The sequence below is a fragment of the Stegodyphus dumicola genome, chromosome 11 (assembly GCF_044657685.1).
Source record: "Stegodyphus dumicola isolate Sdum_Otavi_A_Nest chromosome 11, ASM4465768v1".
NCBI classification, from domain to species: domain Eukaryota; kingdom Metazoa; phylum Arthropoda; class Arachnida; order Araneae; family Eresidae; genus Stegodyphus; species Stegodyphus dumicola.
In genome coordinates, this window is record NC_140778.1 from 46,243,911 (window position 1) to 46,259,248 (window position 15,338).

Genomic DNA, 15,338 nt, shown 5'->3' on the forward strand with positions numbered 1-15,338 from the left:
ATTTTTTTGCTCAAAATAACTAATCCATTAATTAATTCACCTGCGCGAAAAAAATTTCTTTTTCTTTTAATGCTTAAAGAAATTTAAAACGATATTCGTCTTATAGACTCTCGATAAACGAGACTTTCGAACTTCAGCGGCAGATATTTCACACATGCGCAACCGTTTCCTTCTATGTTGGGAAGGAGCCACTCCTGCGGAGTAGTACTATTCTAACCTCCTTGGCGGAGAAGTTTTCCTTCTTGATAATAAATAATCTTTGGTGAGAACAAGTCACTTTTGACGTCAGCCGTGACGTACATTTTCGACCAGTCAAATTTTGCTGCCGAGTTGAAATTTAGTCGCTCCCAACATTTCCTTCAATAAAATTAAAATCAGTTCTGAGAAGTAGGAAACAACTAAACTCGTTGACCTGGAATTGAAGTAAAAAGAACTAAACTCGTTGACCTGGAGTTGAATCTTTGGTGTGGTGTAGTTACTGTGACGATTTACGTCAAGTCTGATTTCTGTTACATATTTTCAATTACAGTTTCGTTAAAATGAATCGAGACACCGAAGATGTTCATATGGCAGATGATGAGGAATGTGTAGATCGTAAATTTCATACTAACAGCCAGAAACCTGAAATGTTGTTTACATTAAAGAATTGGAACGCTGTAGCAATGTGGAGTTGGGATGTGGAATGCGATACCTGTGCCATTTGTCGAGTACAGGTTATGAGTAAGGCTATTTTATATGAATTTAATTAACTAGTCTTTCGATTTGAAACCTTAAAGCAACATAATTGCAGAACAGCCGAGCGATGTTCCTCACTTTTCAACACGTGTTGCTTTAAAATTTTCTTTTATTTTGCAATTTATTATATAGGTATCCTTTTTTTAAAAAAAATCTGTTGTATCATTAAATGCAAAATATGTTTCAGATGCTTGTTTGAGGTGCCAGGCCGAAAATAAGCAAGATGACTGCGTTGGTAAGTTAAATTTTCATATTTACTTTTAAAGAAGAATTATTAGTGATTTTTCTGAAAATAATGACCAGTAAAATAGCTATATTAATGTAAAATTTTTAGTACTCTTCTGTTATCGAGACCTGAATCAGACACACATTTCTGATTATGCACCGGAATCAGACATACATTTCTGAATATGCACACACACGTATACGTACGTACGTACACACATACAATTGCACAATCCGGTCCCGATAACAGAAGAATACCAAATTCTGTTTGTTTGGTTCATTGTAATATGTTCCATGTTTTATATACGAATGTTAGATATTAATATTGGTTGGTTAGTGATAGTGACGGAGGACGTGGCCACCACCCCTTTACTATTAAGTTAATTAGCATATAGGGCCACGTCCGCCCTTATACAGAGTAAAGCCAGAGAGGCCACATGGGAGGCTTGCACAAGGCGCCGAAACCCAACGCCTGGACCATCCGGTTGGCAGTTCCGCGAACCAAATGCCATCGGGTAGACACCAGTCCAAAGTGCCCGGGTCCAGTGATTTTGAATCTTCAAGAATAGCATTGTACATGGCTAAACAAGGGCAGATATACATTAGTAGTTATTTACATGCTTCTGTTAATACATATTTGCTGACATGCAATCCAACACTGTTACATACATATACTTTCTAAATACCAACATGACATTACCTTAATTTGCTAATATTGGTTGGTTAGTAGGGATTCTATTTTATGCGTGAGTGTGCAACTATGCTAGTATTCCATTGCTCGGTAAAATCCTAGTATACGGTGCAGCCTTGGCGCGACTTTGAAAATTATCGCCAACACCAAAAATGATTCAAAGAACGTCTATATGTATACTATACACACATAGTATATGTATATACACACACACAGTATATGTATATACACACATAGTATATATACTATATAGATAGTATATACTATGTTTAACTGTACATTTTCTTTGAATACTCATCGTAAATGTCCCGCTTTTACTGTCGTTAACTACTCATCGTAAATGTCCCCTTTTACTGCTCATTATAAAGTCGCCAAATCCTGTGTGCACCGGATACTAGGATTAAACCCATTACTCTAGTGTAGAATGGGGTGCAGCTTCGATTAGCCACAATTTTTTGTAAAATTTCGACGATGAAATCTTATTTCTGGTTACCATGATAGTTTAACTTTGTTTTATCTTCCTGATATTTTAAAAATAAAAGTTGATTGATGTGTACATGGACAAATTTAAAGCAGTGCGCAATGCCTAGTTTGTGCAATTCTGGGATGTTTTTTTAAGTGAAAACAGATTGATGTGTGTGTATTCCTGGTGAATACCTCTTCAAAAAAGAATCGCCAAAAAACAAGAGGCTCCCAATTGTAAACATTTACCGTGTTCCATTAATATTGCATAATTTTTGCCATGTGCTACATGCTTTATATAAGTGAAGCAAGTTTAATGAAATACGTTCCAGAAAACTAAAATTTAAATTAGTAATTTTATCACAGAATATAAGGCAAAATTCGCACGGTGATCATGGATTAAATAATTAAATTTTTATAACCTTGGATTAACAATAGATTTTATATAAATGTATACATTATTAAGGGGACTCATACACCTTAAAATTCATAAGATGTTCGAATAGGTGACTGTTACAAGAACTGGGATAACTTATTTATTTGAAAAGCAATTACTACCAACTTTTTACAGCTGACTACATAATATAGTTGCTTTCTGAAATAGTAATCAGAACGTTTGTGTTGCCACAAATATTTTTAGAATTTAATCCGCTTTGTGACAACATTTTTCGTCATGTTTCCAACTTGCGCGCACAGTTTAAAACATTCTGTTTCATAATTTAATTCCATATTTAATATATAGCTTTTATAACATTTGGAAACTACTGTGAACCTAAAATTCTAAAAATTTCATGTTAAATTTTTATTTCATGTTGAGTTGAGTTTATAAAATGTATTTTATTTAAAAAAATTTTAATGTTTTCGTCCATAAAATTTTTCAATATTAAAACATTCATCAGATTGTTGGTTCAGTTAGAAAATAGTGCCCATATAAAGCATTCCATAAAATTTCAAGTACGTACCATTAACCATTTTTAAAATATCATGCGCGCAAGGTGGAAGCATGGCGAAATATTTTGTCACAAAGAGGATTAAATTACAAAAATATTTGTGGGAACACAAACTTTCTGGTTACTAGTTTCCAAAGCAGCTATATTATGTAGTCAGCTGTAAAAAGTTGGAAGTAATTGCTTTTTAAAATAAATAAAATATCCCAATTCTTGCAACTCTCACATATTCGAAGATCATGAGGGGTTTAAGGTGTATGAGTCCCCTTAAATTACTTACCTAGAGTAAAGTGACCATATTTTCATTGAGACAAAGCGGGACAAATGAAATGAAATAAGAATTTAGTTATGAAAGCAGACCAAAACTTGTCTGTAAATATACAAAAATATATTTATTACTAGCTATTGGTAAAAAACTATAATATAAGGCATTTTAATTAATTTAAAATTTTACTTTAAAAAATTATGATTTTCTTTCACGGTCATATTTTTTATCCAAGTGAATACTTTGCAATAGATTCGGATCATTTATCGAAATGTCGTGAAATTTCTCACATGAATTGGTCAAATTATATTTACCCTTAATACAGATTTTAAAGTTTTAATGTTCAACTGTGTTTTTTCAATTGTCCAAATGTTATTGATACCAGAAAAAACACGTTCTGTTACTGCGTTTGTTCCTGGAAGGGAGAGCACGTGTTCTACAGTTTTAAAAATATTTTCGTAAGGAACAGTATTAAATGGCATCTCATCAAAAACATCATTTTCGCAAATATTATTTTCCGGAAAATGGTTACTAATATATTAAAAAGAGTTTTCTAAATATTCCCATAAAATCTCCTTTTTTAATATTCGATTTCTGCGCTTTCACAAAAATCCTTCAAACTTTTAACACGCACAGTATATATATATATATTATTCGTATATATATATATATATATATACGAATAAATGTTTGCAATAATAATTTCAATATCCACTGGAAGTAAGTCAGATGCCGTTTGAATAGTACTGTGTATAATGTGCGCTGCACAAACCTACTCCAATAATTTTTTGGTTAAAATGTTATTGACGCCTCTTCTAGCTTTTCCACAAAAATTTGCGTTAGTGTTATACTCACAATAGACAATAATATTATTGTTCAAATTATTCTTTTTTAAAATAGTACTTATTGAATCAAAAATTATTTATGAAGTTTCACCAGGCAGAAAACAAAATTTAACTTTAATTCCTGATTCTGGATCAAAAAGCCTAACAATTGTGGGAAGTAATTTTAAATCTTTCAGGTTGGAAGCATCATAATATATGGATATAAATGTACATTAAATCTAATTCTTTCTGCAGTTGTGAAAACGAATATGTTGAAAACACATTACAAATAATTGCTTCGGTTTTTTTCCCTAACACATGCAAATTTTTTGTCGTACAATGTTTTGATCATTTGCGACGTACAATCAATTGATCTGAAGCTTTGATTGTGGTTTATGGCGTGGAAAGCAAATAGCCCTTCAGCTAATGCTAGCTGTTCCTCCGTCAATAATACATATTCCTTGTCGAAACGCAACGACAATGATCGAACACCACCGAGTAAATCTAACTTGTTACATCGCCTAATTTAGTTTACTCGGCAAGCATTTCATGTGCTTCTTTTATTTATGTATTTTTAATTTCTTTATATTTACTAAAATAATTAATAAATAATAGGTAATATATTTTTACAGTACATTTAAAATAAGAAATGCAGATACTAAAAAGCGGGACATTTTTAAAAACCGGCGGGACGCGGAACACTCTATCAAAAAGACGGACTGTTCTGCCAAAATCAGGACGTGTGGTCACTTTAAGCTAAAGCTATCAAATACCTAGGTACAACGGTACCTAGAGCCATCAAATTTTGAATAACGTACTTTTCCACCCGAATATGGGCATTTAGAAGCCCAAATTTGGAATTTCTTTTATTATCTATTTCATATTTTGTAAAATTTTAATGAATTTTTAATCAATAAACTCAACAATTTCAAAGCGAGCAATGGCAACACTGTACGGGGGAAAAAGAAACATTTTTATCTCTAGCCCATCAGACTATGTATCGGAAATTTTAAAGGTATGTTCAATTAAAAATTATGTTGCGATTTTGCTGATGAATTGAATCTTATGGTTAAGTGCGAAGAACATGATGCTTAACCCGCGGGAAGGCGCGTGGGGTGTATCATACCCCAACCCTACATAAAAGTGGAATATTCCTAACTTGTGAAACTGAAATTCTGTGCTGCTTTCAGTAGCTGAGTTTCTAGTTGTGGTTGACTTTCAGAACCGCTTTTTCTTTGCCTGTGTGTTTCAGAAAAATATTTATAGGTATTTTGTTGGAACTGGGGTATGACACACCCCACGTGCCTGTCCGTGTAAGTGTTTTTCTGACTGAATATTTAGTTCAGAAACTTATGTCTAGAGTGTAACAGTAAATATTTCTACTCGCAAGTGATTTTAAAGTACATGACATTAAATTCTTAAAAATTTCTAACTGCATTATGGTAAAAAGAAGTAGTCCCTATTAACTGGAGATGCAACGCATGCGAGATTTATTAAATATTTGAAAGCGATGAAGATTGCATTTCGGAAACTGAAGATGAAACTAAGAATATTTTCTACAATGTTTTGGTTTCGAAAAAGATAAAATATTAATTCCTGATGTTCCTAAAAAAGGAAAAACTGTTCTTATGCTTTATATAACGATCATTATAACATTATAACATTGTATAACGATCATACTATAGATGATACTATTGGAGAAAATAAAACGTTAGGATTTATATGTATAATAATATGACTAAAGGAGCAGTGGGTATGGGGGATGAAATGTCAGTCAATTATTCAGTTGCCAGAATAACGAGAAGGTGGCCAATGGTAATTTTCTTTCCTGCACTGAATGTTGCTGTAATAAATGCTTTATATTACATTGAACTGCTAATCCACCAACAAGAAACATAAGTCTGTTTTTGAAGGACTTAGCATTACAATTAATGAAAAAAAAGTATTGAACAAAGATCAGAGATTAATACTTTTCCAAGAAATTAACGTACTGCGTGCAAAACAAAAGCAGAAGTTTCGATGAAGAATTAAAACGAATACATGAAATTAGAAAACACTAAGTATGAAAGATGTGTTAAATTTTTTGCCCTCGCGCCAAGGACAGAAGAACGTGAATGCAATGTTTAAAATGTGAAAACATTCTGTGCCAAGAACACATGAATGTATTTCGTTCAAAGTGGGAAGAAATAAAAAAAGCATGGTGTATTAGAGATGCAATGAAACTTAGAGGCATGATGTTTATTATTTTCATTTATCTTAATTTTAACTCTAAGATTATTTTGAAATTTATTTTTGAAACCCAATTATTATTCACTTATTTATAATACACAAGAACAAATAAAAAAAAAAAGTTTTAAAACTAAATAATACTATTTTTATTGTATTTTAAATATTGGGGTATGTGATACCTCACGCGCCCGTTCTAGTAACTTTTCTTGCTGCGCCTTCCGGGTTAATAAATAAAGGATGCTTACAAAACGTTCAAAAATGCGCCTTTGAGCGTAATGTAAAATCTGAAAAGTTTTCAGATTTTTTTATTTATTTATTTTTCATTTCATTATTATTGTTTTTTTAACAAATATGGGGATCAGGAAGGCATATAAACGTTAGATATCACAGTAAAGTAAACCTGTTGCCGAACAAGGGCTTGCACAATGCAATTTCTTAAATGTCTGCATTTATTTTGTCTAACGTAAGAATTTCAACAATATACGGTATGCAATGTGTCAGCCGTGCTGTGATAGCCCGTTTTAATTACTGGTTTGAAAATTAAAACATTCATTCACTAAAGAAGTCAAGCATTACTTAGAACAGGAAAACCTGAGCTTCAAAGAACTCCTAATAACCTAAGGAATTCCAATATAAACTAAACAAAATTCAGTCTGATTTAAGATTTTAAATAATAGTGTGTTCAAAAGATAATCTGATATATTATTTTTCATACTTAGAAATGACGTTTTGTAATGCTATTTAATTACATGCTTTAATCAGTGTTTCTTAAACTGTGCATCTCGACCCCCATGGGGGTAGCGATATCTGCAGCTGGGGGTCGTCCAAAAGTTTAGCAGTTTTGATATTTCTTTAACTTATTATGATAATTTTACAATTACCAAAGATTTTTACACAATATATCTGAAAATAGATAAAGATAAGACAATAGAGACAAAAAAATGAAAACCTTTCGATGCATTCTTTTTATTAACCTTTATTTTACTTGCTTTGTACATGACGCTGTCATTTCGTCTGTTCCTTATTTACAATTTTCACATCGTTCTATGTCTTAAAATTACAAATTAAAGACCTAAAAATGCAATAGTATATTACAGCACAAGTGAAAGATATGACAGTTTCACTCAAGTGTGTGCCACATTTCCGCAATACTTATGGGTTCCCACAAATTTTTTAAAAATATTAGGGGTCTTGGGGTTGCGAAAAAATCTCAGTGATAAAAAGGAGTCGCGAATGAAAAAAGTTTAAGAAGCCCTTTTTTACGTATTACTTTCTTCACAAGCCCAGCACCAGAGTTGACATCATGTATAAATTTTGGTACTTTTCCGTTTTACCGGCGCAAGCGATAAAGTCGCTAATAATGGTGCAACCGATGCCAAACGGAATATTCTCGCTGGTAACCTTTTACGCCTCATTTTCAAAACAAGTCGCAGCTTTTTCTTATCAGATTGATTGTTTCTTTCAATACTGACATATAATTACATAGAATTTTTATCAGACAGTTCAGTTTTATGTCCAAGGTCATTTTCGGTAATTAAGTCAATTAGGATGCAATCACAGCGCTTACCCGAAGCCGAAAATATAGAAAAGGTAAAGTCAAGAGTTAAATTCATCAATTCTAATGAGAATGCATTAGCGAAGTAAAGTACTGCAGTTTTACATAATTTCTGAGTAAGCTATTCGTACGAATTGAAATATTTCTTGCATTTAAACTTGTGTTCCAAATTAAGATTTAACTTGAAATTAATGTAGATAATTACTGAGAGCATTAGATTTTTGTAGAGAGTAGTTTACGTGAGAAGAGATCGCTTCGGGTCACGTGATATGAACCATGAAAGCGGAGTAAATTCTTAAATTAATGTCTTTTTACAAATTTATTGTCTTTATTTATCGGTTTTTTATAAAATTTTAAGCGATATTAAAATGTTTATGCCTTTAAAAAAAGAATTCTTAAAACTAACATTTTTTTAAATATTTTTTATGTGTATACTGTATGTTGACGCCAATAAAGTCTGCTTGGCGAGATTTGCGCCGGCGAAACAGAAAAGTACCTAAATTTTTCTTCTCCTCAAACTGGACAGCTGTGGCGAAATCAAGCAGATCTCGTTCAACCAGACATAAAAATTAAATATATTAATAAATCAGAGCAAAATCTTTTATTTAGTTGTTACTCGTGCATTTATTATGTCTTACTTTGTCATATCTTTTTTTTCCTTTTACAGTTGTGTGGGGTGAATGTAACCACTCCTTTCATAATTGCTGTATGTCTCTCTGGGTGAAAAAAAGTAATACATGTCCCATGTGCCAACGAGACTGGCTTGTTCAAAGAATAGGGAAATAATTTCAAGTGTACTTCATGGCAAATTTGTATTTATTGTACACTATGTAAATAGGCGACATTTTTACTGCTTTTAGTTAAGATTTATTTGATTGTAAAAAAAAAAAAAATGTGCTATGAATAAATTTGTTAGAAAATTTTTTAATGTTTATATATTTATTAGCTAATTATTATATCTTCTATCCTCTATTAATCACATTTTTATAATGATCTTTGAATTAATCATTAATACTTATATTCTTAAAATGTATTCCAACTAGAAGCTCATCAGATAAAGGAATTAAGCAATATTTCAAACAGAAATAATAGGCTAATGCTGGTACACATTCATTCCTATTTTATTAGTTTCAAAGACAATTTCTTTTCACAAAAAAAAAAAAAAAAAAAAAAAAAAAGACTTAAACTCACCCTCTGGATGTATTTAATGCAATCGAAATGTGTCCTTATCTTACAACTAATCACCAAAAATTTTTCTTTGAATAATCACGTGAAAGACTATTTTTATTTGTAAAATTATTTACTAGTGCAAACATGACAACTCCCAATTTTTGACTTACATACTTCAGATTTTCTCTTACTCCAAAAATTTTTTATAGCTTTTATGCAAATCGGTTTAGTAGATATTTCATTATTTACATCCAGAAATGTGATTTCAGTATGTGAAATTCCTTGGTTTTTCCTCTTAGTTATCTTAAAATGAAAGTAGAGCTAATCTTTGGAATATGGTAACAGGTAGTTTGGCGACATTTTGGTAAAGCGATAAAACTTACTAGCTAGGACTTTAGCAGTGTACATGGATAAAGTCAAGAGTGTGCGCAATGCCATTTTTGTGATTTTTTTAAGTGAAAATAGGTCGACGTATACATGGATGATACCGTGTATGTGCAATTCTTAAAAAAAAACGGCAAGCAGTGGACGATTCTGCACTTTCTTCCAATTTCGCACCTAATCTTCGTCATGATTAAACACTTTTGTTCCATAAAAGTTCTAGCATAAGCGTAATTCGGCTAGCAAATTGTTGAAAAAAAAATGTTGAGTTAAAAAAAAAAAATGCCTTTAATTCGTGAAAACAAAATGGCGTCCAAAAAAAAAAAAAAAAACAAGCAGGTTGCTCTAGCAGGGTTGGTCGCCAAAAAATCGCCAAGTTACTATAATCCGAAGATTTACCGAAAGTAGATATACCCTGACAGCTTCATATTTCATTTCTCCAAGTAGTGAAATTGAGGCTGTTTGTTGCAGTTCTGTCCATCACTAAACAATGCTAGTTTCATGTACTTTGAGAAATTTCAGGATTTAATCTTTTTATGTTAGCTATGGCTATTAAAAAGTAAAATATTCATATATTTTCTTACATGACTTCATGAAGAAAAATTAGTACATTTCAGTATCAAAATCACAAGCTCCGGCTCATATTAAGAATTAAATTTGTAATTAATAGAAAAATCTTAAAAATAAGCACAAAATTTATTTAAAAATAAAAATAACTATGTAATCTTAAGTGATCTAAATTAATTTGTGGTAAAAATGATAAACCCGGAAAAAAACTGATTAAAACAACACTTGAAGAAATTAGGATTCAAACTTGCTGGTTTTAATAGAGAATAAGCCAACGGCTAAGTTCCTCCCCCCCCCCCAAAAAGCGAGGATTAAAAATACCAACACTAAAAAATAATGCAAAATAATTTAAAATGTGCATAGGTAACATTGAAATTTTTAATACAATTGTAATGAACGTCATATTTTGTAAAAATAACAGAAGTGGCAGAGTAAACTCTAAAGTGAAGGTAAGATATTTTCTTAAAATGCAAATTATTACATATGCAGAGTTAAATTTCGAGCTTGAAATGTATAAAATGTTATAAAACCACTTAAGATTATAATTTCACTCAGCGGTGGTGGTGTATTTAATTTTGCAAAGCACACTAGGGCTATCTGCCTAAGGGGCGGAACGCCTTCGTGGAGGACTTTCTAAGGGAAACTGGCTTGTATACACGTTACACATGGGGAAAACCACGAAAACGCCCATGCAGCCAGCCCGTTCGCGGGATTCGAACCTCGGACCGAACTACCAGTGTTCAGCGACTTTACCGCTCGGCCGCTGGTGGGCAATTTCACTCAGCGACTCTTCTTGAAACAAAAGCACATGAATGTACTCTGTGGAAAAGAAAAAAAAATGGGACTGTTTCTACCGGGTTGGTTGATGAAATTCAACTTGCGTTTTTCATGTTTCGAAAGCATGATTTGAGATATGTATTAGATATATATGTAGCATTCTTTTAATATATGTATTTTGACACAAAATTTAACCATAAGCGCCATTCGCTCATGCATTAGCGCCATTCAGACCAAATTATTCTCAAAATAGTGTGGAAGGATGGGGATTTTCTTTTCTTCGAGCATATAAATTCTCTCTTTCCGGTGAAGAGAAGACTTTCACATGGCTCTTCACGTCGCAGCAAGTAATAACACCCCTTTTGGACGAGTCTATGTTTTGGCACAATGCTAAAACATAGACTCATGATTGCATTTGAGACAGTCGAACTATAGTAATTTGTTATAGTGCTACAGAATTATGCAAATATATATATATATATATATGCAGTCAACTCAGATGGCTTGAATAGGTATACATATTCTATATAGGTTAAACCTGCAGACATATAATATATAATTAAATCTTTTCTATGCATACATTTCTCAATTCACTCAAGTACTAAAGGATATTGCAATAATATAAAGAAAAACTGTATGAATTGAAAAGAAAAAAGTAAGCAGTCTAATGGTTAAATTAAAATTTGTTTAAACATTTAAGCTTTTTAACTAGGACTTTATTATTTTTAATATTAGTGTTTTCAAAAAAGAATTTTGATTACATGTTTTTATATATTCTTAACCCCTTCCGTACGAGCGTGTCTATGTGCATCGCAGTAAACGTTATCTCACGGCCAGGTGTATCATACATGACTTGCCGTTTAATTCACTCAGTGGCCATGCGTACCACATATAACTCTTAGATAGAACATTGAATTAGTATTTTTTATTGCTATTAGATGTAGCTGCATATCTGTTATGGTAAAATTTATGGAAAGTGAAGCATGTTTTTTATTTTTAGTATTTTGTTTCGGAATGAGATGGAGATTCATGGGTGTAGGCTCTTTAGCTGGGTCAGTAATGCACACGTTATGGATGCTTCTGAGTTCCTCCCTCCCCTCAGATATAGTTTGGTAGATATTCTATCTTTCCAGAGGTTTTATTTATTTCTCTTAAATATATTTCCTATGATTAAGACAGATAATTTTTACGGTTCAGTGATGTATTGCCTAAATGGCAAAACAAAAACAGTATTTAATTCAAGAAGAGTATGCATGAATGATAAATTAGTCTTTCTGATACTTGATGACATTGATGATATTTTGCGGAATTGGATAGTTATAACTATTCTAATACGGACATATTTATTCGAGGTACACTGCGCAAAACCAAAAAAAAAAGGGGGGAATCTCCATTCTACTGTACCGATTGATGAAATTCAAATTGCGCTTTTAATATCTTGAAAGCGTATATAGGATGTATCTATTAGGCGTATATATTAGGATATGTGTTATATTTATAAATAGCATTGCTCTAATATAAATATTTTCGCTCTTCTGAAGTGACATGAGAGTTTTTTTTTTTTTTTTTTTTTTTTTTTTTGAATATTTCGAATATAAGACTGAAATTATGCCATACTGCCGAGTTTTGTAAAAATGGCACGAGTAGTTTTTAAGGATTACGTTAATTTTTTAACAGTTAAAATTTTAGTTAAACTTCATTTCCTATCGATTCTTAATTTCAACTTACCACTTCCGGCAAGAACGTAGTTTTAGAATCCCGTCTGAATGCTAATGAGGAAGAGCACTATTTAACCGCGATGTTGTAAAGTCTTAGAGGGAGAGATACCAGATATTCTGGCTGTACGAGTCCACATTTTTAGGCTACTCTCTCGTAAGCTATTATTACGCTCGGCCGTACTTTAGGCTCTTGATAACTTCGCAGTCAATTAATGTTAAGCGGCCAACTCTGTTAGAATTTTGATAGCTTCGTCTATATCTCATTAGTTAAGATTAGTTTAGTTTAATTCTTAGTCTCTTAAGTTCAAGCCCGAGTGTCGGCTTTATTGTACAACTCCAAGAGAGTTTTGTTAAACTTTAGTTGGAATAATAAAGGGTTATTTCACCCTTCTTACTTGTATTTTCTATCTCTAGTTGTTACTTATTGCTTGTTTTCTATCTCACAAACTTAAGCGATTATTCGCCTACTAGTTTCTTAAGTTTCTTCATTTTCAACTGTAACTTAGAAATACACAGTGGAGAATCCTACAAATTTAAAGAATTGACTCTCGAAATTTTAGCTCCTCAATGTTAATTGAATTTGATATGTTGTTATTAATATCTCTCTTTTTTATTACAATTAATTACTTGATTCTTTCTTTCATTCAGTTTACTTACTTGATTCCTTCTTTCATAGTTCGAAATTTAGATTTATTCCAAATACAATTTCACCATTTTTTTCATGATTTATTTTAAAAATGTGTATTTTTAAATACTTTTTATAAATTTTTCGAAAATTTTTTTTAATTATAGCCTATAAAAGTTTTACCATCATTTTAAAGTAGATGTATTTCTAAGCATACCTGAAAAAATTACAGCTTTTTATTTAAAATTTCCGAAGATATATATAAATTTATATATTGGCAAGGTTTGAAATTTGGCATATTTGTTGAAAGCAATAATAAAACGTGTAATGTGGTTAAGGCTCTTTGTTAAAATTACTTGAAAGTAGAAACGATGTGACTTTTTTCCCTCTCATGCACAATGCAAAAAAGAAAAGTAAAATAGTTTGCTATAAATTAAGAAGTTCGCCAAGAAGAACAAAATATCCGTGGGGTCGACGAGCAACCTCGTCTTCTCGGAGCTGGCCCATTTCGTCCTTGCCTTAGTGCAGTGGATGTCGTCAGCTCCCTCATAAATTCGCATTGGGACTTTGTCCCTCTGCACTGATCGGGAGGGTAGCGGCCTCTAGCGGTGGAGACGATTGATATTGAAAAGGTCGCTTTCTTCGCATATGACCTAGGGCAGGGAGTCTCCATCAGCTGGTGTGCTGTAGAAGATGCAAAAGGGAGGAACGACATCTGAAGCACTGCATAGAAGAAACGTTGTGTAGTTGATTTCTCATTCGGAAAGGGCTTAGTAAGGTTGGAATTTGCTCTACTAGTAAATACGCTGAAATACTTGTTAAATATTTGCATAATCGCCTGTAGTAATGGCAACCGCCGTCAATAAAAGGAGGTGCTTTCCTTAGTGGCACCGCAGTTAATTTTAGTTCGAGCCAGAATAGACCTGCCCGGGGGGAGAAGCCAGGAAATGAGAGATTCCGGTTCCCGTCTTGTTGCGGATCCAGTCCTGTTCCGGTTCCCGTCCTGTTCCGGTTCCAGTCCTGATCCAGTCCTATTCCAGTTCCAGTCTGGCCGTTTTAAGTCCAAAACACGTAGGAGCGGAAGTCTGAATCCAGCGAATGGAGATATATGCCGAAAGGGCTAGATGGATTCTGTCTTTTAAAAGAAAGTGTTCTTCACCGTGCCAGCACAGCTGTTACTTTAAAGCACTTTGAATGTTTTCTACCCAAGATGTTAAGTTTTCGTTTATGATGTTAAGTTTTCATCAGTGTTGAAGTTCCAGTTAAATAAACCTTTAAGTTTTTGTGTTCTCTAGAAATTTTAGATTCGAAGTCAGATATATCACATAGGATTTAACGGAAAAATCAACATTTGGTGCCAAGCGACAGGACATTGTCTGCAAGGTAAGCGACTTTTTTATTTTTGAATCATTGAAGCCTTAAAGTTAGCACGAACTCAATACAGAAGATTATTTAGCAAAGCGTGTAATGAATTTGACAATGAAGAAACTAAATTTAATCAGGAAGAAAAATTAATTAAAATAAAAGTTATTGCCGAGAAAGCTAAAGTTTTGTTTGATACTGAAATGAAAATACGAGAATTAATGTTTAAAGAAATTGCAGATGAGACTTTACTTATTAAGGAAATGGATGAATCTGAATTATATTTTGATAGGTGGAGACTTATGGAAAGTAAACTAAAAGATCACACTTCTGGTACCCCGAATGTAACTTTAATTGATCCGTCCTTTGTTCAGAATAAAATGTTACATTATCCGAAAATTAAATTGCCTATCTTTAATGGCAACGTGAAGAAATGGCTAGGATTTTGGGGGCAATTTCAAAAGATTGATAAAGATCCTACATTAAATAATAATGATAAATTTGCTTATTTGGCACAGGCTATGGAGAAGAATTCTCCCGCAGAGGAAATAGTTAAAAGCTTTCCGCCAACTGGCGATAGTTACAAGAGCGCCATTGAAGCATTGCAGACGCGTTTTGGTAACAAAGAATTACTAACGGAGATTTATATTCGTGATTTGTTAACACTTGTTATTCAAGAACAAGGTACACACTCTTTGCGGAAACTATACGATGAACTCGAATCTAATCTAAGAGCCTTGGAGATATTGGGAATAAATAGAGGCAAATATTGCGCGATGTTATATCCATTGGTAGAATCAGCATT

The 15,338-nt window shown here is 32.6% G+C and overlaps 1 protein-coding gene across 1 annotated transcript; it reads left to right on the plus strand.

Moving 5' to 3' along the window:
- The first annotated feature begins 416 nt into the window (after window positions 1-416).
- LOC118204398 (RING-box protein 2-like) lies at window positions 417-8,838 on the plus strand. Its single transcript, XM_035376725.2, has 3 exons — window positions 417-720; window positions 923-970; window positions 8,601-8,838. The coding sequence occupies exons 1-3, from the start codon at window positions 540-542 to the stop codon at window positions 8,717-8,719; spliced, it is 348 nt and encodes a 115-aa protein (XP_035232616.2). The 5' UTR covers window positions 417-539; the 3' UTR covers window positions 8,720-8,838.
- Window positions 8,839-15,338: the final 6,500 nt, after the last annotated feature.